At 39.1% G+C, this 26,487-nt stretch overlaps 1 protein-coding gene across 2 annotated transcripts in view; it reads left to right on the top strand.

The window, feature by feature from the left end:
- LOC107820383 (uncharacterized) overlaps positions 1–22,945 on the top strand; it is a 39,528-nt gene extending 16,583 nt beyond the window's left edge. The window contains exons 3-11 of one of the 2 annotated variants that reach the window (XR_012698012.1): positions 1,338–1,423; positions 1,663–2,080; positions 2,171–2,271; positions 2,966–3,032; positions 14,317–14,544; positions 20,649–20,733; positions 21,055–21,532; positions 21,749–21,821; positions 22,592–22,945. Coding sequence is in view for 1 of the 2 variants with exons in the window: in XM_075227993.1 (XP_075084094.1) it covers positions 1,338–1,423; positions 1,663–2,080; positions 2,171–2,271; positions 2,966–3,032; positions 14,317–14,544; positions 21,071–21,532; positions 21,749–21,821; positions 22,592–22,830 (1,674 nt within the window). In the remaining variant the exon portion in view is untranslated. The remainder of the gene's footprint in view (positions 1–1,337; positions 1,424–1,662; positions 2,081–2,170; positions 2,272–2,965; positions 3,033–14,316; positions 14,545–20,648; positions 20,734–21,054; positions 21,533–21,748; positions 21,822–22,591) is intronic. The other variant, XM_075227993.1, reaches the window with a different exon arrangement.
- The last annotated feature ends 3,542 nt before the right edge of the window (positions 22,946–26,487 follow it).

Genomic DNA, 26,487 nt, shown 5'->3' with positions numbered 1-26,487 from the left:
ACCAGTCATTTAACGTAAACAACCAAATAGTCACACAATCCAACATAGCATAAGAGGATAAGGTATGAAACAAATAAAAGCATGAAACAAGTAAAGACATGTGAGAAGCAAAGACATGTAACAAGTAAAGAGGTTTTGGAAGCGCGTGGATGGGATTCTGCCGGCGTGGTTTTCTGGTGTTTGGTCGCCGAAGCTTCCTGCACCTGGTGGTGGTGTTAGGTTTTGCGGAAAACCCACTTGAGGGGAAGTAACATAAAAAGCACCCTAAAAGTCACCGGAAAGGAGGCACGGTGACCGTCTCGGACTCACTGGTTACTGCATACTAGAGATTTCTCACTGATGCTCTGATACCATGTGAGAAGGCATGAGAGAAAATATGTTATTGATATATTAAATTGTCTTGCACTGAGCCCTATTTATATACAGGCATTACCAGTGTTGTCAAAGGCGAAAAGCTCTAAAAAGCGCTCTAGGTCAATTGGTGCTTTAAGCGCAAAGCGCAATTTAAGTATGGGCTTCAGTTAAAAAAGGCGCAATGCAAGAAAAAAATAAAAATATATATGAAATTCAAGAGAAAAGTAACAAATTCATTCATATTGTTTTCCTTAACAACTAATACACTTATTTGCCGATTATATTTGTAGTCTAGCATTGTTCCATTCAAGATAGAATTCATGGGCAATAAGGGGCACGTCTTGGTGCCTTGCCTACACTGAAGCACAGCTTAAGTGAGGCGAAGCGCCCTCCCTGAGCTTTTATGAGCTTTAGGGCTTAAGCGCGCCTTAAATGAGCCTTTGACAACACTGGACATTACATAACACTAATACCTATTTTCCGATGTGGGACACTAGTATATTATTATATACACTACTATCTAACAACTCCAATGGAAGATGGTGAGAGTTTGGATTTGGGAAGCGGAATTGACCGAGGATTTTTGATGTTGCAGAAAGCATAAGACATAGTATTAGGCTGAAAAGCTTGATTGGGAATTATAACAATTACAATTGTATACATTTTTGGTAAGTGTATTTCTGAATAAACTCCTAATAAAATCGAATCATATAAATTCTTAACAGGCATAAAGAAAATATTCTCCGACTGTTCTTATGTTTTAAATCAATCTCTTGTGATGAGTAGTACAATTAAAACCCATAAAATCTATTCATGCAGTAAAACAATAAGAACTAGCGCATTGCATCCTGCTGAGAGGATGGTGATAAATGCACATTTCCTTGAAGATTCCTTTGGTTATGACTAGATGACAGCCGTTTTCTTACATTGCTCTTTATTTTCCTTGATTTGGTTAATATCTTTTATAAATTCTCCAAATTTAGGATAATGTTCGCGAACTCCATTTCTCTATGGTTGACGGTGACTTCAAGAAATTTGAAGGCAGATGGTCTGTGAGAGCTGGAAAAAGGTAAGATCTTTATTGGAGCAGACAGAACTTCTCTTTTCCTAATTTTCCTTTTATGTTGTCTTCCATAGTAATGTCAAAACCTGCAAATGCCTTTTTCAGAAAATAAGGTAGGATTAGGAGAGAATTGGCCTCAAACGAGTCAAAGGACAATTTCCCCTAGTGCACTTATGATGAAGACATATTTCTACATGCAGACATAGTTCTTTCTTAGTTTCTTATTGCCCTAGTTTCCTTTTCAGGTCTTCAACAGCTATACTAAGTTATGAAGTTAGTGTCATACCAAGGTTCAACTTTCCTGCCATTTTCTTGGAGAGGATTATCAGGTCAGACCTCCCAGTAAATCTTCAAGCCTTGTCCTACAGAGCTGAAAACAGTTATCAAGGTGATCAGAGTGTTTCTGTCACTTGTGCTAATACCAAAGCAAAACCTGGTTCTTCCCTTACTTCCGTGATGAGAGATATTGATTGTGCCATATCCCATGAGAATAAATCTTCCAGTGAAAACTTGAAGGACAAGTTTGTCAAAGACACTTTTGGCCCGTTGGCACCAGCTACAAGTGATGTGAGTAATAATTGGGGAATATTTGGGAAAGCTTGCAGACTTGACAAGCCATGCGTGGTGGATGAAGTCCATCTCCGAAGATTTGATGGTCTACTGGTAATTGATAGACTTTATACTATGACTTACCTTTTCGTGCGAAGCCATATTATTTTGGTAGTCCCTTTGATAAATTGATTTTGGATGAAGGAAAATGGAGGTGTTCATCGCTGTGTTGTTGCTAGTATTACAGTAAAGGCTCCAGTTCGTGAAGTATGGAATGTTTTGACTGCTTATGAAAGTCTTCCAGAGTAAGTTTTAAGGGCTTTCTTCTGATCATGTTTGAGTTTTTTTAAGTAAGTTGTTCATGTAAACTCATCATTGATATCTGTTTCCTCTGATGATTACATTTCACTTAGTGAATATTTTTGATGTGCCTTAAAGTGGCAAAAATGAGGGACAACTTGGTCTTGCTTTGATTCATAGATATCACTAGATGTCCTTTGGCTAGCTACATAAAAGTTTCTTAAGCTGCAAACAGTAATATAGGGTAGCATTCTCTAGTTTGTCTTAAGTAAAGTCTCTCTGATGTTTAATTCCATGTTTCAGATTTACCGGCTTAGAGAAATATCTCTGTATCCTGGTTCTTGTGAAGGTAAAAGATTTTAATGGTATTAGAGAATCATTTGACTAACTCTGGCAGAACAAACCTTAGCTTCCTAAAGATGCGTAAATCTTCGTCAATTAATTATTGTGCGGTAAAAATGAAATTAAACTACAGACTAAACCAAGCACTTGACATTAGAAATTCATCCAATGTTTGAAGTGCTTAGAAATAGAAACACGTTGAATCATAGTCTTATTCAGTGTAAAGCAAATTCCTAGCCTTTATATTATCTTGCAACCAAGGACGTCTTATTGTGAAATTAACTGCTTTGCTTGTATTGAGATATTATAATTTCCGGCTTGGTCATACTAATGTTAATTTGTCCCGAATTGTTGCAGGATAGTTCCAAATTTGGCAATCAGTAAGATCTTATCACGAGACAACAACAAAGTTCGCATTCTTCAGGTGGGTTGCATTTGAATTAAATAACAGAATAAAGAAGCAGTATATTACATTTGAACTGCACGGAATTGTGTTAGTTCATACTGAAAGTAATAACATTTTCTTATATCTAAACATCCATGAAAAAGAATCTTAGAAAGTTTTTCTTCAACTGTGTTAAATAAACCTCTGATGTATCTCTATAAATTCTTTCCTTGTGCCTGCAAAGCAAATGCCTTCTCCATGATGGGGTTGGTAACATTGTTTCTGTTTTTCCCCTTTCTCCCTTCTCACAGGACTAATTCCTATAATCTGGTTCTTTTATTTGGTAGAGCGGAATCTTGAATCTTACAAGAGAACCTGGAGAAAAACCAAAATAACCAGAAATTAGCACAATGATCTGAATGGGTCTTTTACTTTGCTATGGTAATGATAATTAAAATTCTTAATATATAGGACCTAAGGTTTTCGACTAGAAAAAAACGTTGAATGATTATGGACCTTAGGTGACATGAGACACCTCTAGGCATTTATTTTGGATGACTCAGTTTCCAAGTTTGACCTGGAGTAGGGACTAGGAAACTCAATCTCCTAGTTAGTTTATCTTTTTCCCACTATTCCTTGGTGTTGTTGCCTTTGAACATCTATAGAAATTTCTTATTTTGAAATTAACTCATATTTGCTATACAACTATATTGTAGTTTTCTATCTGATTGTTACCATCTAGGATTTCTTTCTATAGGAGGTTTAGGTCCACTCTTTTGCCTATAAAATGGGGAGATATATTGAGATAATTTGTGTAGCTGTGGAGAACCAGAGAGAATAGAAAAGCAAGACGTTGCGCTTCTTTATGAGTTGAGAAATGGTGTGTGTGAGAAATAGCATGGGAGAAAATATTATTAATATACCTATTAACTGTTTACTTACATTGAGCCCTATTTATACATACACTTTACATATTACACACTACCTATTTTCCAATATGGGACACTAAGAATACACAACATATCTAACACTCCCCCTCAAGTCGGTGCATATAGATCATATGTACCGAGTTTGTTACAGATATAACTCATACGAGGACCAGTGATGGACTTGGTGAAGATATCTGCAAGCTGATTATTTGACTTCATAAACTTTGTAATAATATCTCCTGAGAGTATCTTTTTTATGATGAAGTGACAATCAATCTCAATGTGTTTAGTCCTCTCATTGAACTCCAAATTTGATACAATATGAAAGACAACTTGATTATCACACACTAGTTCTGTCTGACTGATTTCACCAAATTTCAATTTGTTGAGCAACTGTTTGATCCAAACTAGCTCATATGTTGCCATAGACATTACTCGATATTCTGCTTCTGCACTAGACCGAGCAACCACATTCTATTTCTTGCTCTTCCAAGACACCAAATTATCTCCTACTAAAACACAACATCCAGACATAGAATGTCTATCAGAAGGTAATCTTGCCCAATCAGCGTTTGTGTATCCACGTTCTGCTCATGGTCTCGATCCTCGAATAGTAATCGGCTGATTTTATATACTGAAGAATTCGGATAACTGCATCCCAATGGCTATCACAAGGACGGTTCATAAATTGACTTACAACACTCACAAGAAAGGAAATGTTAGGTCACTCACTGTGAGGTAATTCAACTTATTAACCAACCGTCTATATCTTTCAAGATCTCTAAGAGGCTTTCCCTGTCCTGGCTGAAGTTTATCATTCGGATCCATATGAGTGTCAATGGTCTACAACCCGTCATTCCTGTCTCCTCAAGAATGTCTAAAGTATACTTCCTTTGTGAAATAACAATACTAGAGCTAGATTGAGCGACTTCAATACCTAACAAATACTTCATTCTGCCCATATCCTTAATCTGGAATTGCTAAAAGAGATGATGCTTCAAACTAGTAATACCACCCTGATCATTGCCAGTAATAACTATATCGTCAACATAAACCACCAAATAATACACATATTTGGAGCATAATGTCGATAAAATACAGAGTGATCAGCTTTACAACGAGTTATGCCAAACTCCTGAATAACTATGCTGAACTTCCCAAACCGAGCTCGAGGAGACTGCTTTAGATCGGCGCAAGCGACATACAAGACTACTAGACTCCCCTAAGCAACAAAACTAGGTGGTTACTCCATATAAACTTCATCTTCAAGGTCACCGTGGAGAAGAACATTCTTAATATCTCGCTGTTAGAGAGGCCAATGGCGAACAATATCCATGGATAGAAAAAGGCGGACATATGCTATTTCAGCCACAAGAGAGAAAGTATCACTACAATCAAGCCCAAATATCTAAGTATAACCTTTGGCAACGAGGCGGGCTTTAAGGCAATCAATTTGACCATTTGGACCAACTTTGACTGCATACCCCTACCGATAACCAATGATAGATTTGCTTGGAGGTAGAGAAACAAGCTCCCAAGTATCATTAGCTTGTAACACCGAGATTTCTTCGATCATAGTCGGTTGCCATCCAGGATGAGATAGGGCTTCACATGTGGACTGAGGGATAGAAATAGAGGACAAAGATGACACAAAGGCATAATGGGGTAATGATAAATGATGATAACTCAAAACCAATATAATGGGTATTAGGATTAAGAGTGGATCGAACACCTTTCCAAAGTGCGATCAATAGACTAGAAGGAGAGAAGTCCGCAGTAGGTGAAGGATCTGATACAGGACGTGAATCATTTGGACATGATGCTGGATGCTGATGGTGATGATAAGTCAGGAGTAGTGGAGTTGTAGAAGATTGAATTGTACCCGTAGGTGATGGGACTGGATCTGTAGGTAGTGAAACTGTGGAGGAAGATGAAGGGGAAATTGTGACTGAATCTCCAAAAGATGGAACTGGTAGCACATCCGAAATGTCTAAGTGATCGATTGGACCTGTGAAGTATGGCTGGGTTTCAAAGAAGGTAACATCAGCAGACATTAGGCACCGCTGGAGGTCAGATGAATAGCATTGATATCCCTTTTGCATTTTCGAGTAACCTAGAAATACACACTTAAGAGTACGGCATGTAACTTATCTTTTCCTGAAGTAAGGTTATGAACAAAACACGTGCTCCAAAAGATACGGGGTAGAAGCGAGAACAAAGATGAGTGAGGAAACAAGACAGAGAATGGAACTTGATTCTGGATAGCTGAGGACGGCATACGATTAATAAGATGACAAGATGTGAGAACTACATCCCCTCAAAATGCAATGAAATATGAGATTGTATGAGTGAGGTACAAGCAGTCTCAATGAGATGCCTCTTCTTCCTTTCAGCTACCCTATTTTATTGAGATGTGTATGGAGAAGATGTTTGATGAATGATCCTATGAGAGTTCATAAACTATTGAAATGGAGAAGACAAATATTCTGGGGCATTATCACTACGAAATGTGCGGATAGAAACCCCATATTGATATTGGATTTTGTGAGAAAGCACGGGAAAAAATATATTATTGATGTATTAATTATAATATAATGAACCCTATTTATAACTATAAATAATACATATCCTACTCCTATTCAATGTGGGACTCAGACTAATTACATATTAATTACATAACTATCTAACACTCCCTCTCAAGCCGGTGCATATAAATCATATGTACCGAGCATGTTACATACGTAACTAATACGAGGACAATTGAGTAACTTGGTGAAAATATCTGCAAGTTGATCATTCGACTTCACAAACTTTGTAGCAATATCTCCTGAGAGTATCTTTTCTCTGACGAAGTGACAGTCAATCTCAATGTGTTTAGTTGTTTCATGGAACACCGGATTCGATGCAATATGAAGAGCAGCTTGATTATCACACACAAGTTCCATTCGACTGATCTTACCAAATTTCAACTCCTTGAGAACCTATTTGATCCTTACTAGTTCACATGTTGCCATAGCCATTGCTCGATATTCTGCTTCTGCACTAGATCGAGCAACCACATTTTGTTTCTTGCTCTTCCAAGACACTAAATTACCTCATACTAAAATACAATATCCATATGTAGAACGTATATCAGAAGACGATCTTGCCCAATCAACATCTGAGTATCCAACGGTTTGCTCATGGCCTCGATCCTCAAACAATAATCCTTTGCCTAAACCTGATTTTATATACCGAAGAAGGCGGACAACTGCATTCCAATGACTATCACATGGAGAATCCATAAACTGACTCACAGGAAAGGAAATATCAGGTCTAGTCACTGTAAGATAATTTAATTTACTAACCAACTACCTATATCTTGCAGGATCGCTAAGCAACTCCCTATGTCCTGGCAGAAGTTTAGAATTCGGATCCATAAGAGTGTCAACAAATCTACAACCTATCATTCCTGTCTCCTCAAGAATGTCTAAGGTATACTTCTGTTGTGAGATCATAATACCTGAGCTAGACTAAGCGACCTCAATACTCAGAAGATACTTTAATCTTCCCAGATCCTTAGTCTGAAAGTGCTGAAAGCGATGTTGCTTCAACTTAGTAATATCATCCTGATCATTGCTGGTAATAACAATATCGTCAACATAAACCACCAGATTAATATAGAGATTTGAAGTAGAATGTCGATAAAACACGGAGTGATCAGCTTCACGACGAGTCATACCAAACTCCTGAATAACTGTGTTGAACTTACTAAACCAGGCTCGAGGAGACTGCTTTAGACCATAGAGTGACCGGCGCAACTGACATAAAAGGCCACTGGACTCCCATGAGCAACAAAACAAGGTGGTTGCTGCATATAAACTTCATCCTCAAGGTCATCGTGAATAAAATCATTCTTAATGTCCAACTGATAGAGAGGCCAGTGGCGAACAACAACCATGAATAGAAAAAGGCGGACTGATACTATTTAGCCACGGAGAGAGTTTCACTGTAATCGAGCCCAAATATATGAGTATACCCTTTGGCAACAAGACGTGCGTTGAGTTGATCAACCTGGACCAACTTTGACTGCATACATCCAATGACAACCAACAGTAGATTTACTTAAAGAAGAGGAACAAGTTCCCAAGTACCACTCGTATGTAAAGCATATATCTCGTCAATCATAGCCTATTGCCATACTGGATGAGATAGTGCTTTACCTGTAGACTTAGGGATGGAAACAGAGGACAACGATGATACAAGCGTATAATGGGTTGATGGCACACGATAATAATTTAGACCGACATAATGGGGATTAGGATTAAGTATGGGCCATATACCTTTTCGAAGTGAAATCGGTGGACTAGAAGGAGACAAGTTTGCTGTAGAAGCAGGGTCAAGTGCAAGACGTAAATCAGCTGGGCCTGATGCTGGGCACGGACGACGATGATAAGTCAAGAGTGGTGTTCCTGGGAGACTTCTGCTGTTGAGGATGCAGGAGGAGCTATAAGTGGTGGAACTGGAGTTAGAGTTGGAGCCGTAGGTGATGGAGCTGAGGAGGAAGGTGAGGGGGAAATAGTGATTGAATTTCCAAAAGATGAACTTATAGAACCTCAGAAATGTCTAAGTGATTACCAAGGCCTGTGAAGTATGACCGAGTTTCAAAGAAGGTAACATCAGCAGACATAAGGCATCGCTGGAGGTCAGCTGAATAACATCGATATCCCCATAAATCTTCTGTCTGACTGTGCTGTGGGAAGCCGCTCCTGAATCAATCTCACCTTCTCCTAAGTATCATGCACCAAATTAGTACCCAAGAACCTAGCCTTACCAGGCTCAAACCAACCAATAGGAGATCGACACCGCCTAACATACAAGGCCTCATATGGAGCCATCTGAATGCTTGATTGGTAGCTGTTATTGTAATCAAACTCTGCCAATGGTTGGAACTGATCTCAATATCCTCCAATATCAATGACACATGCTCTCAACGTATCTTCAAGGATCTGAATAATCTGCTCAGACTGCCCATCCGTATGTAGCTGGAAAGCAGTGCTAAGCTCCACTTGCTTACCCAACTCTTATTAAACAGCCGTCCAAAGGGCAATGTGAACTGAGACCCCGATCCGAAATGATAGACACAGGCACCCCATACAAACGGGACAATCTCTTTGATGCAGATTTGAGCCAACCTCTCTGAAGTGGAAGGCATAACTGGAATGAAATGCACTGACTTAGTCAACCTATCCACGATGATCCAAATAACATTAAACTTCCTCAAGGTCCGTGGAAAGCCTACCACAAAGTCCATAGTAATGCGCTCCTACTTCCACTCCGGTATATCTTTTTTCTGAAGCAAGCCACTCGTTTCTGATGCTCATACTTCACTTGATGGCAATTCAAACACAGTGACACATGCCCAACAACGTCCTTCTTCATCCCTCGCCACCAATAATGCTGCTTTAAATCATGATACATCTTCGTAGCAACTGGATGAATAGAATACCTCGAATTATGAGTCAACTAAAAAATCAATTCTCTCAAACCATCAATATTAGAAACACAAATCTGACCCCGAAGGCGCATAACACCATCATTCCTAATAATCACATTCTTAGCACCACCTCGCTGCATCGTGTCCTTAAGCACCAATAAATATGGATCATCATTCTGGCGAGTCTTGCCGCTCTCAAACAAGGATGACTGCGCAACAACATAAGCAAGAACTCTGCTGGACTCAGAAATATCCGATCTCACAAATCTATTGGCCAAGGCCTGAACATCTATAGACTCCGGTATATCTTTTTTCTGAAGCAAGCCACCCGTTTCTGATGCTCATACTTCACTTGCTAGCAATTCAAACACCGTGACACATGCCCAACAACGTCCTTCTTCATCCTCTCCCACTAATAATACTGCTTCAAATCACGATACATCTTCGTAGCAACTGGATGAATAGAATACCTCGAATTGTGAGTCTACTCAAAAATCAATTCTCTCAAACCATCAATATTAGGAACACAAATCCGACCCTGAAGGTGCATAACACAGTCATTCCTAATAAACCACGTTCTTAGCACCACCTCGCTGCACCGTGTCCTTAAGCACCAATAAATATAGATCATCATACTGGCGAGTCTTGCTGCGCTCAAACAAGGACGACTGCGCAACAACACAAACAAGAACTCTGCTGGACTCAGAAATATCTAATCTCACAAATCTATTGGCCAAGGCCTGAACGTCTATAGCTAAAGGTCTCTCCTCTACCGGAATAAATGCCAAACTCCCCATGCTCTCCGTCTTTCTACTAAAGGCATCCGCTATAACATGTGCCTTACCCGGATGATACAAGATAGAAATATCATAATTCTTAAGCAACTTAAGCCACCTCCGCTGCCTCAAATTCAAATCCTTTTACTTGAACAATGCTTAAGACTCCGATAATCAGTGTAAACAATACATGACACACCATACAAGTGATGCCTCCAAATCTTAAGCGCATGCACAATCGCCGTCAACTCTAAGTCATGAACTAGATAATTCTTCTCGTTAGGCTTCTTCAACTGCCATGACGCATAAGCAATTACTTTACCCTCCTGCATCAACATCACGCCAAGACCAATGCGTGAAGCATCACAATACACGGTGTATGGCCTGGAATCTACGGGCAACACCAATACTGGGGCTGTAGTCAAAGCAGTCTTGAGCTTTTGAAAGCTCTCCTCGCACTCATCAGACCATATGAACTGAGCGCCCTTTTGAGTCAACGTAGTGAATGAGGCTGCAATGGATGCTTTTCCACAAAGTGACGATAGTAGCCTGCCAATCCCAAGAATATCCTAATCTCTGTAGCAGTAGTAGGTTTAGGCCAACTCTGAACCGCCTCAATTTTCTTATAATCAGCCTTTTTACCTTCACTAGACACAACATGACCTAAGAATGCAATGGAATCCCACCAGAACTCACATTTCGAAAAATTAGCATAAAACTTCTGATCCTTCAAAGTCTGAAGCACTACTCTCAAGTGCTGCTCATGCTTCTCCCTACTACGAGAGTAAACCAAGATGTCATCAATGAAGACAATCACAAAATAATCCAAATAAGGTTTGAACACCCCGTTTATCAAATCCATGAATGCCGCTAGGGCATTTATCAAACCAAATGACATCACCAAGGATTCATAATGACCATAACGAGTTTTAAAAGCTATCTTAGGTATATCTGAAGCCCTAATCTTCAACTGATGATAACCCGATCTCAAGTCAATCTTCGAGCTCTGGCACCCTGAAGCTGATCAAACAAATCATCAATGCGAGGCAATAGATACTTGTTCATGATGGTAACCTTGTTCAACTGCTTGTAATCAATAGATATCCTCATAGAACCATCTTTCTTCTTTACAAACAACACCTGCGCACCCTAAGGAGTAACACTCGATCTAATGAATCCCTTATCAAGCAAGTCTTGCAACTACTCCTTCAATTCCTTAAACTCAGCTGGAGCCTGGAGCCATGTGATATGGTGGAATCGATATGGGCTGGGTGCCCAGAACCAAGTCAATACCAAAATCGATATCCCGATCTGGTGGCATACCCGACAAATTCGTAGGAAACACCTCCGGAACTCTCACCGCTGGTACTACATTCATGGAAGGAACCTCTACACTAGAATCCCGAATGAAAGCCAAATATGCTAGACACTCCTTCTCAACCATACGCTGAGCCTTCAGGAATGTGATTATCTTACCTGTAGAATGACCAAGTGACCCTCTCCACCCTAATCTAGGCAATCCTGTCATAGCCAAAGTCATGGTCTTGGCGTGACAATCTAAGATAACATGACTATGGCTAAATCAAATATATTAACAAGTTCACAAATTGCCCATCTTGACCAATTAAGAGGTAGTAATCCTAAACATAATCACTAGCATGAAAATTAAGCTCACATAGTCATACAATTGATTAAAACATAAACTATGGAAGGCTCACAACCTAACAAGGCATAATAAAAGCCTAAAGTCTAACTCGGTCTTGAATAATACATAGGACCCGTATATATGCTCGTCACTTTGCATATACATCGCTTCCCACGTATTATCAAGCAAGTAAGGTCATATCGTAATGGTTATTCTCTCAACCAAGATTAGACAATATACTTACCTTAGCAAGTCAAATCAACCCTCCAAAACGGCCTTTGCTTAAGAATTCACCTACAACCGGCTTGAATCAAGTAATACTTAATAATGTTAAAGAACATCATAGGAATCAATTCCAAACCCTAAAGTTTCAATCTGTAATCAAATCCCAAAAAGTCAACAAAATTCAATCTGGGCCCACATGGCGAAAACCCGAATCTAGGGGTAGATCCTGTTCACCTATAATCCCACAAGTCTAAATATGTAGTTAGATTTCAAATCGGGTTCCAATTTTATATTCAAAACCCCCAAATTCATTCTCTTTAAGTTCATACCAAAAACCTCAATTTCTACACTTTAAATCCTTGATTTAGGGTTAAAAATAACCCCGTGTAGATTCTTGAAATATAATCACAAATGAATAGAAATCACTTACCCTCTTGCCTTGTATCAAAATCTCCTTGAAAAATTGTCCATCTCCAAGTCTAGGGTTCAAAATATGAGAGAATGGGCAAAAATCCTGGAATAACAACTTAGATACACTGCCCAGCAGTACACTATGCGATCGCGACAGGGCCCTCGCGATCGCGGAGCACAACTGTCCAGTGCTCTATGCAATCGCAACCCTCAACCTCGCGATGGCATAGGCCCCCCCTCCCCCCGCACCTATTCGCGAACGCGATCACACCATGCGAATGCGGTGACCAGCCCTCTCCAACCTACGCGATCGCATCCCCTCGCCCGTGACCGCGAAACCCGACCACGTTCCTTCTTCGCGATCACATAGATCCTTCCGCAATCGCGAAGTGCAAGACGTCGCCAGCCTGACCCCCTTCTCCGTGATCGCGAGACTTAGCTCCACGATCGAAGCACCACCTTGCACTAGAAAACCAGCAGCCCGAATCACACCCGGGCCCCCGGAAACCCCGCCCAATTGTTCCAACAAGTCCATATACCTCCCGTAAACTTGTCGCAAGACTTGAAACATAAAAAACAACAACAAACCAAGAATCGAAGATCAAATCCATCTCTTAACTTTCCAACTTTTCAACTTCGCCGAATGCGTCTGAATCACACTTGACATTCCGGATTACAACCAAAGTCTGCACACAAGTTCATATCAACCATTAAGACTTATCCAAGGTCTCAAAACAATGATCTAAGCTCATTAACCCAAAAGTCAACTATCAGTCAATCTTAAGAACTCTCAAATTCTTCAAATTGCCAACTTTCAACAAATAGAGCCAAAACCTTCTAGGAACCTCTAAATTCAAATCCGAACATATGCCTATGTCCAATAATATCACCATACGAATCTATTAGAACCCTTAGATCCCGATTTCGAGGTCGTTCCCTCAAAAGTCAAACCTTGGTCAAGTCTTACAACTTAAGCTTTCCAAAATGGAACTAAGTGTTCCAATTCACTCTCAACCCTTCCCGAAACAAAACCAACTATCCTCACAAGTCATAAAACATCAAATAAACATACGGGAAGCATCAAATAGGTGAATGAAGTTCTAATACTCAAAACAACCGGTCGGATCGTTGCACTACCTATTTTCCAATGTGGGACACTAAGTATACATAACATATCTAACAGTGTGGAAGGTACTTTGCACCCGGACTGCAAATCCAACTTTGAAATTCTGGTACTAAGTTTTTCATGGTGAAAGAACAGTTCATCTTCCCGTGAAAAAGCACAAATACTTGTCGATCCAGGTTAAATCCACCAGTCTTTCTTATTGTACAATCTAGTCATGTTGCTTTAGTTTGCATCAATTTAGTCCGGTTGTGTCAAATTGGATTAACCTTAGTGCATACGCTTCCCCAATGGTCTAACTTTATTTCCCAATAGCATCAATGTTGTTAAAAAAATAGACCATCACCTGTAACTTAAAATGGTGGTATATCTTATGTTGTGGGTTCCTTGTATTAAACTGTTACACAAAGTGCCCAGGAGCTAGTGGTATTGCTCTATACATGTAACTTAATCTTAGAAAACTTGGTAATATTTAGGTCTCCCGAGCTGTTAATAAGGAACTCAAAATGGGTGGTTTTATATTGAAAGCATATACTGAGTTGTGTGTGGGGGAAGGCGTGTATGCTGTGCTCAAAAGTCATTAGTGTTTGCCTTTAGAAATTTTTCTGTCTGCCTCACTTTCTCGTACAGTAAATAATGCAATACGTTCTGTATTGTAATGAAATATGTTTATCATGTATTAGTAAGTGGATAACTCCTTGAATCAATAAGGTGATGCTTCTACTTGTCCCTTTCCAGGAAGGATGCAAGGGTCTCCTATACATGGTACTCCATGCACGTGTCGTCCTAGACTTATCTGAACATATAGAACAAGAAATTAGCTTTGAGCAGGTGGAAGGAGACTTCGATTCTTTTCAAGGAAAATGGATCTTAGAGCAATTAGGCAGTCATCATACACTACTGAAGTACAGTGTGGAGTCAAAAATGCACAAGAATTCTTTTCTTTCTGAAGCAATTATGGAAGAGGTTTGTATCAATGGCTACTCTCTTCATCCAGTTGACATTGAGATTTATTTTCCTACATTCATATGCCAGGATTACAAGAAATGTTTTGTCTGAAAAACCAACTTGTATTAAATTGGTTGTAGTATGAAGTTACCTTATTTCGGGTAGTCTAAACTATTATAAAAGGAGTGCTAAATAAGAAAAGTTATTAAACAAGGAATATTACGTAAATACCGGTACACCTAATGTTGACAGAATTTATGAAGAATATTTTATATTGTTAATACGAATACCTATTCTAGGGAAAATTTCGGATCTCCTCTCAGGTTTTGCTTCATAATACTAACCTCCCTTATGGTTTTCCCTTGTGGTTTGCATATTACAGTTACCTCCCTTATTTGGATTTCTTTGTATGGGATCCACCCCGTCTAAATGGAAATAAAAAAAGAAAAGAAATGATGTGTGAGATGTAAATGCACGGGAAAATATTATTAAGATGCGTAACTTATTTATCTTACAATGAGCCCTATTTATATACAGACTTTACACAATACATACTACCTATTGTCCAATGTGGGACACTAAGCGCGCGCACGCGCACGCACGCGCGCACACACACACACATATATATATATAACATGTGAGAATGCACGGGAGAAAATCTATATTGATCAATTAATTATAATACAATGAGCCCTAACTAATACGAGGACCAGTGACGGGCTTGGTGAAAATGTCTGCAAGCTGATCATTCGACTTCACAAACTTTGTCGCAATATCTCCTAAGAGTATTTTTTCTCTGACAAAATGCCAGTCAATCTCAATGTGTTCAGTTCTCTCATGGAACACTGGATTTGATGCAATATGAAGGGCAACTTGATTATCACACACAAGTTCCATTTTGCCGATCTCACCAAATTTCGACTTATTAAGCAAATGTTTGATCCAAACTAGCTCACATGTTGCCACAACCATTGCTCGATATTCTGCTTCTGCACTAGACCGAGCAACCACAATTTGTTTCTTGCTCTTCCAAGATACCAAATTACCTCCTACTAAAACACAATATCCAGACGTAGAACGTCTATCAGAAGGTGATCCTGCCCGGTCAACATTTGAGTACCCAACAATTTGCTCATGGCCTCGATCTTCAAACAATAATCCTTTGCCTGGAGCTGATTTTATATATCGTAGAATGCGTACAACTGCATCCCAATGACTATCATATGGTGAATCCAAGAACTGACTTACCACACTCACAGGAAAGGAAATATCAAGTCTAGTCACTGTGAGGTAATTTAATTTACCTTCCAGCCGCCTATATCTTGCATAATCGCTAAGCGGCTCCCCTGTCCTGGTAGAAGTTTAGAATTCGGATCCATAGGAGTGTCAACAGGTCTACAGCCTGTCATTCCTGTCTTCTCAAGAATGTCTAAGGCATACTTCCGTTGTGAGATTACAATACCTGAGCTAGACTGAGCGACCTCAATACCTAAAAAGTACTTTAATCTGCCCAGATCCTTAGTCTGAAAGTGCTGAAAGAGATGTTGCTTCAACTTAGTAATACCATCCCGATCATTGCCGGTTATAACAATATCATTAACATAAACCACCAGATAAATACTGAGATTTGAAGCAGAATGCCGATAAAACACAGAGTGATCAGCTTCACTACGAGTCATACCAAACTTCTGAATAACTGTGCTGAACTTACCAAACCAGGTTCGAGGAGACTGCTTTAGACTCAACCGACATACAAGGTGTTGGGATGTGTCTATATCTATGCAACCAACATACAAGGTGTTGGGATGTGTCTATATCTATTCTTTCTTTCAGCTACCCCATTTTGCCATTTTGTTGGGATGTGTACGGACAAGATATTTGATGAATAATCCCATGAGAGTTCATAAACTGCTGAAATGGGGAAGACAAATACTCTAGGGTATTATCACTACGAAATGTGCGGATAGAAATCCCAAATTGATTTTGAATTTCAGCGTGGAAGGTCTGGAAAATAGAAAACAACTCAGATCGATTTTTCATCAAAAAAATCCAAGTGCACTCGGAATAATCATCAATGAAACTGACAAAGTAGCGGAATCCCAAGGTAGAACTGACCTGACTAGGACCCCAAACATCTGAATGGACTAAAGTAAAATGTGACTCTGCTCGATTATCAAGACGCCGAGGGAAACGGGAGCGGGTATGCTTACCGAGCTGACATGACTCACACTCTAGAGTGGACAAGTGCGATAGACCAGATACCATTTTCTGAAGTTTTGACAAACTGGGATGTCCCAACCGTTTATGTAATAAATCTGGTGAATCAGTAACAGGACAAGTTGTTGAAGGAAGACAAGATGTGAGTCCATGTGATTTTGCAAGGGTAAGGTAGTAAAGTCCATCTGATTCACGTTTGGTACCAATGATCCGCCTCGTACTGCGTTCTTGTATAAAAACAAGGTCATCAAGAAATAAAACAGAGCATTTAAGTGATTTGGCTAAGCGACTAACATCTATGAGATTAAAAGGACTACCGAGAACATAAAGAACTGAATCTAAATGTAAGGAAGGTAGTGGACTTGCTTGGCCTATTCCAGTTGCCACGGTTTGAGACCCGTTGGCCATCGTGACTGTTGGAAGAGATTGAGAACATGAAATACTAGTGAAAAGAGATTTATTACCAGAAATGTGATCAGATGCACCTGAATCAATGACCCAAAACTCGGAGGTTGAAGATTGGGAGACACAAGTCACGCTACTACCTATTTGAACAACAGAAGCTATCTCTGAAGATGTCTGTTTACATGCTTTGTATTGAAGGAACTCAATATAATCTGATAAAGAAACCATTTGGATCGGATTCAATGCATTGGATCCAGCGGATTGTGAGTCAAAGGCTTCTGATACGAATGACATTATAATGTTCACGTCGGAAAAATCGAAAACCCTTCTGGAAATTACTATTCACGCCAGAAAAATCAGAAAATTTTCTTGAAATCACTGTTCACGTCGGAAAAATATAAAAGTGGTCGAAATTTGGTTTAAATTGGATGAGTAGGCTCAGAATTGCAAGGCGATGACACTGTCCAACAGAACCTTTTTCAAATTCTGGCCGGAACAGTCCTCATGCGCCGACGCGTGGGACAGACGCGTTGCCGGCGGCAGATCTCCGACAGGCGCGTGGGGGCGCGTGCGTGGTTCTTTTGAGGAGAATCTTTCTGGGGTTTGGTCGCCTCTCTTGGGAACCTTGTGGTGGTGTTGGATTTTGCACAACACTGATAATTAGTGATTTTGACGCAAACAGTCACTTAGGTCACCGGAAAATCGCACGGTGACTGAGTTCTTTCTTTCCGGATGTCGCTGGAATGACGCACAACGATCTTTTCTCACTGATGCTCTGATACCATGTGAGAATGCACGGGAGAAAATCTATATTGATCAATTAATTATAATACAATGAGCCCTATTTATAACTATACATAGTACAAAGCAAATCTTGAGTTGATATTAATCAAGGAAGCAGAGACGGAATAGATGATATTCTCATGCATGCACACACATTTGGACTAAGATGATATATGTGAGAAAGCACGAGAGAAAATATTATTGATTGTTATTCTATGTTACAATGAGCGCTATTTATGTGTATGCATAACACATGACCTACTCTTATTACGTAAGGGACTAGGACTAATTACATATATTCACATAACTATTCTAACACTCCCCCTCAAGCTGGTGCATATAAATCATATGTACCGAGCTTGTTACATATGTAGCTAATACGAGGACCAGTGAGAGACTTGGTGAAAATATTTGCAAGTTGATCATTCGACTTCACAAACTTTGTTGCAATATCTCCCGAGAGTATCTTTTCTCTGACAAAGTGATAGTCAATCTCAATGTGTTTAGTTCTCTCATGAACACTGGATTTGATGCAATATGAAGAGCAACTTGCTTATCACACACATGTTCCATCTGGCTGATCTCACCAAATTTCAACTCCTTGAGCAACTGTTTGATCCAAATTAGCTCACATGTCGCCATAGCCATTGCTCGATATTCTGCTTCTGCACTAGACCGAGCAACCACATTCTGTTTCTTGCTCTTCCAAGACACCAAATTACCTCCTACTAAGACACAATATCCAGACGTAGAACGTTTATCATAAGGTGATCTTGCCCAATCAGCATCTGAGTTTCCAACGATCTGCTCATGGCCTCGATTTTCAAACAATAATCATTTTCCTGGAGCTGATTTTACATACCGAAGTATGCAGACAACTGCATCCCAATAACTATCACGGGGAGAATCCATAAACTGACTTACAACACTCACAGTCTCACAGGAACGGAAATGTCAGGTCTAGTCACTGTGAGGTAATTTAATTTACAAACCAGCTGCCTATATCTTGCAGGATCGCTATGCGGCTCCCTCTGTCCTAGCATAAGTTTAGAATTGGGATCTATCGGAGTGTCAACAGGTCTATAGCCTGTCATTCATGTCTTTTCAAGAATGTCTAAGGTATACTTCCGTTGTGAGATCGCAATACCTGAGCTAGACTGAGCGACCTCAATACCCAGAAAATACTTAATCTGCCCAGATCTTTAGTCTGAAAGAGATGGTGCTTCAATTTAGTAATAACCATCTTGATCATTGCCGGTTATAACAATAGCAACAACATAAACCACCAGATAAGTACAGAGATTTGAAGCAGAATGCCGATAAAACACAGAGTGATCAGCTTCACTATGAGTCATGCAAAACTCCTGGATAGATATGCTAAACTTACCAAATCAGACTCGAGAAGACTGCTTTAGATCATAAAATGACCAGCGTGTGCGACATGTGCTAACTTATCTTTTCCTGGAGTAAGGTTATGAACAAAACATGTGCTCCCTAAGACACGAGGTGGAAGAGGGAACAAGGGTGAGTGAGGAAACAACACAAAGAATGGAACTTGATTCTGGATAGCTGAGCATGACATACGATTAATAATAAGATAACAAGATGTGAGAATTGTATCCCCCAAAAACACAACGGAACATGAGATTGTATGAGTACGGTACGAGCAGTCTCAATGAGATGCCTATTCTTTATTTCCGCTACCCCATTTTCCTGCATACCCATACACACCCTTTATGAGAAAAGACTGAGTTGGGAGTTCAATTGCTTGATGAAGGTGTGAGCCCTAATTGTTCAACTTTTGTAGGTGTCATAGCATGTTGTGTCCATGCAGGTCTGGTCCAAAGAGGTGGAGATTTTTTGATTCGATGATTGCAAATCTTGGTATATAGCCAACATTTGAGCATTATTGATGCATGGTTGATCTTCTAAGTCGTGGTAGTTGTCTAAAGGAGGCTCATAACTGGTGAATTTACAACCATGCCGATTGGAACCAAATGCTACTATATGGGGTGCGTTGATTAGCACTTGTTACACTTAAGGGGAAATGGATCTTGCTGAATGTGCACTTAAGTATTAAGCATGAACTTTGGAATTCTGGTAACAATGTATTGTTGTCCAGTATATATGCCGAACGACGAAAATGGGTAGCAGTTGCGAAGCTGAGGGTATTAATGAGAAGGGAAATAGCATTAACAAATCACCGGGAGAGAACACGGTAGTTTGTTGATTTTGTACTTCATCATGCACCTAGTTCATAGCTAAATCCTATACTCTGTGTGTGCTTGCTCATCGCATCTAGATTCTCTCCCTGGTTGAGCAGTTCCATCTGAATGATCTCCTTTCTGCAAAGGTTTGCAATTTACTGCAGTAGTCTGAACAAGCATGAAAACAAACCCCAAAGAGGATGTTGGCCTTTTCTTTGAGAGACATTGCATTTTATATCCCATAAAAACCGCCAATTGAAAGTTGAAAAGAGCTTGCTTGGCTTGTCAGGTTTAAATGATATGCTACTTATAGGGCAAACCGCAAACCTTGAGAAACTAATTATATGATATGCAACTTATAGCTTGTCTTGACATGTAACTTATAGGGTAATAAAATACCTAATTCACATAAGCAAAGACAATAAATCTGCAGGAAATATTACGAATTAGAACCTTCATGTGCCTTCTGCTGCTGAAAAAATGATGAGTGAAGAATGACTGCATTTACAGAAGATGATGAGAAGGCTGAAGAGGAACACGAAAACAGCAAACTGTCGATTTGCAGAGAAAACGGAAGAGAACTTTCATGCTTACGGTATTTCTCTTTTCTTATTCTACCGGGACTTGTAAAGAAGATATTCATTAAAATAAATTAATCAGAGGAGCATAAAATTATGAAGGGAAAATCAGTCAGATTATAGTTTTTTCCCATTCATAGGAAATAGATTAATATAATTGTTAAGGAGAAATCAAACTAAGGGAGGTAAGCGTAATACTGCAAACTACAAGGGAGGTAAGCGTAATACTGCAAACTACAAGGGAGGTTAGTATTACGAAGCAAAACCCGAGGAGAGGTCTTTGAAAATTTCCCTATATTCTATCGTATTATTACATTGATTCACTGGACTTTCAGCAGTTTGTGACATTTTCAGGTCATATATGAGGACCTTCCCTCTAACTTATGTGCAATCCGTGATCACATTGAGAAAAGAGAAACTGAGAAACCTCTTGAGAAATTTAACCATGATGCGTGTAGAGAGGCATCGGTTAGTTCATCAATCAAGGATTCATCTGTTTATTATGATAGGCCAGCTGCGCAGAATTCAGACAGTTGTAGTTTATATTCACCTCGACGAAGGCCGAAAGTTCCAGGGCTGCAGAGGGATATTGAAGTTCTCAAAGCTGAGCTCTTGGCTTTTATCTCTGAACATGGACAGGAAGGATTTATGCCTATGAGAAAGCAACTCAGGAATCATGGAAGAGTGGACATTGAGAAGGCGATTACACGCATGGGAGGTTTTAGAAGAATTGCTTCATTGATGAATCTCTCTCTTGCTTACAAACACCGCAAACCGAAAGGTTACTGGGATAGCTTGGAAAATTTACAAGAGGAGGTTAGATATCAGTTCTTCGTACTAATTATAACTTCTGATTTCTTGCATAAACTGTGAATACATGCAAAAGCAGAAAACATCATAAGATACTGATCAATGGGGAAAATAATTGAGTTTCACTCTTTAAGAAAGTTTACCACCTTTTTTGTTGCATTTCATATTTTTTTGATTATTTTGATCAAGTTTGGAAATTAATCCGCAACTGCAACTTCTCAGATCAGTCGCTTCCAGACGAATTGGGGAATGGATCCATCATATATGCCCAGTAGAAAATCCTTCGAACGTGCAGGTATGGAACTTGATTACAGGATTTTATTCCTGTTTTGGTATAATTGACTCATCCGCTCCACCCACTGCCCTACAAAAATGGAAGAAATAAGTGAAATAAAAGTGGAGGATACTGTCCACTGTAAGAAGTCCAATAATATCAACTAGTTTTGTTCATAAAGGTGCAATGATTGAATCTTTCCTCTGCAGGGGTAATATTATACTTTACTTAGTGCGACAGATGGTAGTCATGAAGAAACACTCCATTCATACGTATATTTGTTTTAGACCTATGATGGTTACTTGCAGCTGTGTAATATTGACGAGTACCAAAATTCATAGTTAGCTTAGTGCCACACAACTTCAGCAATGTTCAAACTGAAAGATGGTTTAAGAATCAATGGTAAACAAAAAGTTTAAAACATCAGGCTTTGCTAACTGTTGAGCTTTGCTTAAGAAAATTTGATTTAGTTATTTGAATCTGAGAAATTTAAAATATCAGCAAATAAGAGGGTTTACGTTTATAGTACTACGTATTTATCAAGCTCCAATGCTCTGTAACTTTGATGGGTACCAAACTTCATAGGGTTCCTGCGTTACAACGTGTTTTGAAAGTGTAACTCATCTTGAGGAAGTTCTATAGTCCCGGGCCACAATGGTGGTTGACACTTGGGACAATCAGATATGTGGATTCCATCTGGGTGCCACTTGACATAATGTTTATGAGGCGTAGAGTTGTGGTGGTTCTTTACCTCGCAAATGGTTCTGATTGTTTCAAGTTATCTCCTACAGGTCGCTATGATATTGCTCGTGCATTAGAAAAATGGGGTGGCCTTCATGAAGTTTCGCGTCTTCTGTCACTTAAGGTAAGGCATCCTAACAGACAAGCAAACCTTGCCAAGGAGACGAAAGTTGAAGTGTTAGCTAATGATGTTAATTGTGAAACAACATCGTCTAAACCTTTTGTTGCACAAGATGCACAAAAATGGCTCATGAAACTCAAGGATTTGGACATAAATTGGGTGGAATGAGTATTGACTTTGTTTCATTATACTTTTCTGCTGAAAGTATGACAACAACTAATTGTGTCAAGTGTACATATAACAATCAAATGTGTCCATAATTTGAGTTGATTCTCCATGTCCATTTTCGAGTTTAATTTCAAATCTTATGTTGACTGTTCAATTTACATTTACTACGTGGTCCAGTAACAACGCATCATGATTTTTGAAATCACCACCACCATTGTGATTCCTCCACCACAGTGAAATCACCCCAATCAAACATCCCTTCACCCTTTCACCATCATCGCGCAGACCATCCCAATCAGATAATGTCACCCACAGTTCCACCACCATCACGGCTACTGATTTCACCAGTAGCCCAGCATTCTAATTAAATAAGTAATAAGATTTAGTCCGTAAAGCTTCTTAAGTTGTTTTAGGTGGATTTCTGAATGATATTATACTTTCTTTTGCTAGGGTTCAGGATTAAAAGTTATAAATTAATATAGTAAAATAAAGATTGTTGCGGCTATTGAGATTTGATTGCAAAAGTAAAATTTGTTAGTCTGCCAATGTAGCAAGCTGTCAAATTTTGATTGTATTTTCATGTCTAAAAGGCAGCCCGGTGCATTAAGCTCCCGCTATGCGCGGGGTCCAGGGAAGGGCCTGACCACAAGGGTCCATTATACGTAGTCTTGACCTGCATTTCTACAAGAGATTGTTTTCACGGCTTGAACCCGTGACCTCGTGGTCACTTACAATAATTTTACCAGTTACGCCAAGATTCCCCTTCTTTACTTTCATGTTTCTCAACATGCTCACATCCAGATGAGTTAGCTAAAGCCAAGCTAAATTCAATTAGGGTTCTTCACAAACCTGAGTTATGGTGATTGTAGTGGTAATAGCGGCCGACAGATGAAGAAGATGGCTGACGACGGTGGTGAGTGAAACGAAGAAGACAAAAGGGAAGGGATGGAACAATCTCTCTCTATATATATATGACCAATAAGTGTTGTCATGACACTTCTCTTAATCCAAGATTCATATCTATCTTTTTTGTCCCCCTAAAATTTTAGCTTTTTCTTCTCATTTCTGCCATTTATTTGCTACATCAAAAAAAAAAAAAAAACTGAAATGACACTTCCAACTCTTTTCCTGTAAGGTTACGGTTAGATATGCTGTTTCTTCTATTTTCTGCTGCATTAAAAGAAAAAAAGAAACTGAAATGACACCCAATTTCTGCTGCATTAATTCTTATGGTAGCATCTTTCTTTCTTCCTATAACTGTTTCATATACCTTTTCCTCTCTTCTTATGATATACATTCCAACCTGCAAACATTTAGCATCAAGACCACTTGCCATGACAAACATCAAATTCATTCATCTTCTCTCTTCTTGGAGGACTAGGAACTAGGATAATACCTACCGGTTAGTGTAAGATGGTGATAGGTGCTATCTTTCTCTGTGAAATCCTCCAATTTGGTCAGGGTTCGACATGTAATGAATTTTTCTTATGTTTTTTTTTGCACTTTTGATATGAGTTGGTTTTCGGTTGCAGGTGCTGCGTTCGTCTCTCCATTATTTCATTCTTTTTAGTAGTTTTATCTCTTTTTATGATTAAATCATCTTTATCTATTTGTATTTGTAATTGAAACCAACTAACATGTAGTTGGAGTGTACTTGGAAGAAAGGAGAATCCTTCATCTCCGGATTGGAAGACATTTAAGAAGGAAATTAGTGACAAAGATGTTGCATACATACAAGACAATAAGAGGGTGATTTTTAGGACGTTGAGGAGGATAACGACAAGGAGAAAGGTAAGAAGAAGAAATCAAGGAGGTCTTTTATGAGTGACATCTTATTAACAACTAACAAAAACCTATCCGGTTTGCAAATTGCAAATGATACGACAAAGCTGACTACAGAGGAGGAAAATATCTCTTTCTACAGAAGTTTAACTATGGTTGGGAAGATTAATTGCGGTCAACCACTTCTATGTTGAGCGGCAGCTTGAATTCAAGACAATTGCCCTCATGTCTCTGTACGTAGTATTGTTTTAGGAGAGGTGACGTGCCAGAATATTTATTTAATTTATTTTTTTCTCCATTCCTTTTTGCTTTTATTTTTATTTTTATTTTTTAAGAAATTCTCTTTTTGGTTGGTTATTTTTGTTTATGTGTTTTAAAATTAGACTTCTCAATTGAGTAGATAATTTATTTAGTATTATGAACTCGTTTTTAGGGGGGGAGGATCTTTTTTCCCTCAAGTCGGTTTTGATCAATTTGTTTCAGGGTCAGAAAAGTACACTTTTTTGACTTTGTTTAAATTAATTTTATTTAGTTTTATTTTTGTTCGAGAAGAAAATGGAAATGATAAATTTTTCAGCCTTAATTGTTTTAGTTTTAATTTTAGTCGGTTTCAACTAATCTTTTAGATTTGTGAAGTATTTGTGAAGAAAATGACATGAAAATATTCCCATGTTTAGCTAGCTTCAATTATTTACCGAAATTTGTTCAAATCTTTCTCTGTTCTTCAATTTGTTTTGCATTTTTGAAGAAATGAAATGGGAATTGTGTTTGGAGGTTAGCTAATTTAGATTTTTTTGAGTTCTTCACTTTGTTACTATATAGTTGGTGATTATTGGGGATATAGTAATTTGTCAAGATAGGAATATCAAGAAGATATTGTGTCAGTATTATATAAATTAGTTGATTATTGATTCGTTTCGATTAGTTCTCTAGCATGAAAGGGAACTTTGGCGTAACCGGTAAAGTTGCTGTCATGTGACCAGGAGGTCGCGGGTTCAAGCCATGAAAATAGCCTTTTGCAGAAATATAGCGTAAGGCTGCATACAATATACCCTTGTGGTCCGGTCTTTCCTCGGATCCCGCGCATAGCGGGAGTTTAGTGCACCGGGCTAGTCCTTTTAGTTCTCTAATACATGAGAGAAGGTTGGTTATAGTTTTTTAAAAACAACGCCAGTATTTATATTTTTTAAGAAAAAAATTTAAACCTTGATAGTCTGATTTGTGTTAGAGGTGAGATTTGCAAATAGTGGTGTGGATATAATTTTCTAAAATCGGTTGTAGGGGAAAGCCTCTCAATCCCTATTTGAAGGCGAAGATTAAAGCCTAAGGAGATAGGGCTCTTTCCAGATGAGCTGGTGTCGATGGTGAACGAGAGATAGAGGAGCGCACTCTTCTAGGCCAATGGGTAGATCAATGGTTGCGATGGCTCTCTTGGTTTCACACCTCGACATGGTCGGGTATAGGGCCACGGACATAAGTCGCGCCCCCGCCGGCTATCTTTGATTGTCTTGGTTGTATTATTGGAGTCTTTTGAGCGGGTTGTCTCCTCTCTGATGATCTTTTCTAAAAGAAGTAATGAAAGGGAAGCCCGGGGTCAAAGCGCTACGAAGGGGGAGCAGAATCGTATCTGGGAGTGGTTCTTCGGATCGATCACGAATTCTCGGCCCCGTCCTTTGGCTTCCACTCCAGTTGACCTCTCTTGTTTCCATCCCACCGTGAGAAGGTAGAGAGCAAAACCAACCCAGCAAACAACTATTCAGTGAGTTTAATTGGTAATAAAATGTTATAGAAATTGAAAGTAACTAAGAATGCGGCTCGTGATAACAAGGGAAAAATTATTCCAAGGCATCTACTAATTATAACTACGAAGAAGAA

Source organism: Nicotiana tabacum, chromosome 13 (assembly GCF_000715075.1).
Source record: "Nicotiana tabacum cultivar K326 chromosome 13, ASM71507v2, whole genome shotgun sequence".
Taxonomy (NCBI): domain Eukaryota; kingdom Viridiplantae; phylum Streptophyta; class Magnoliopsida; order Solanales; family Solanaceae; genus Nicotiana; species Nicotiana tabacum.
The sequence above is the reverse complement of the archived record's forward strand: the minus strand, read 5'-3'. Positions and strand labels throughout refer to the sequence as shown.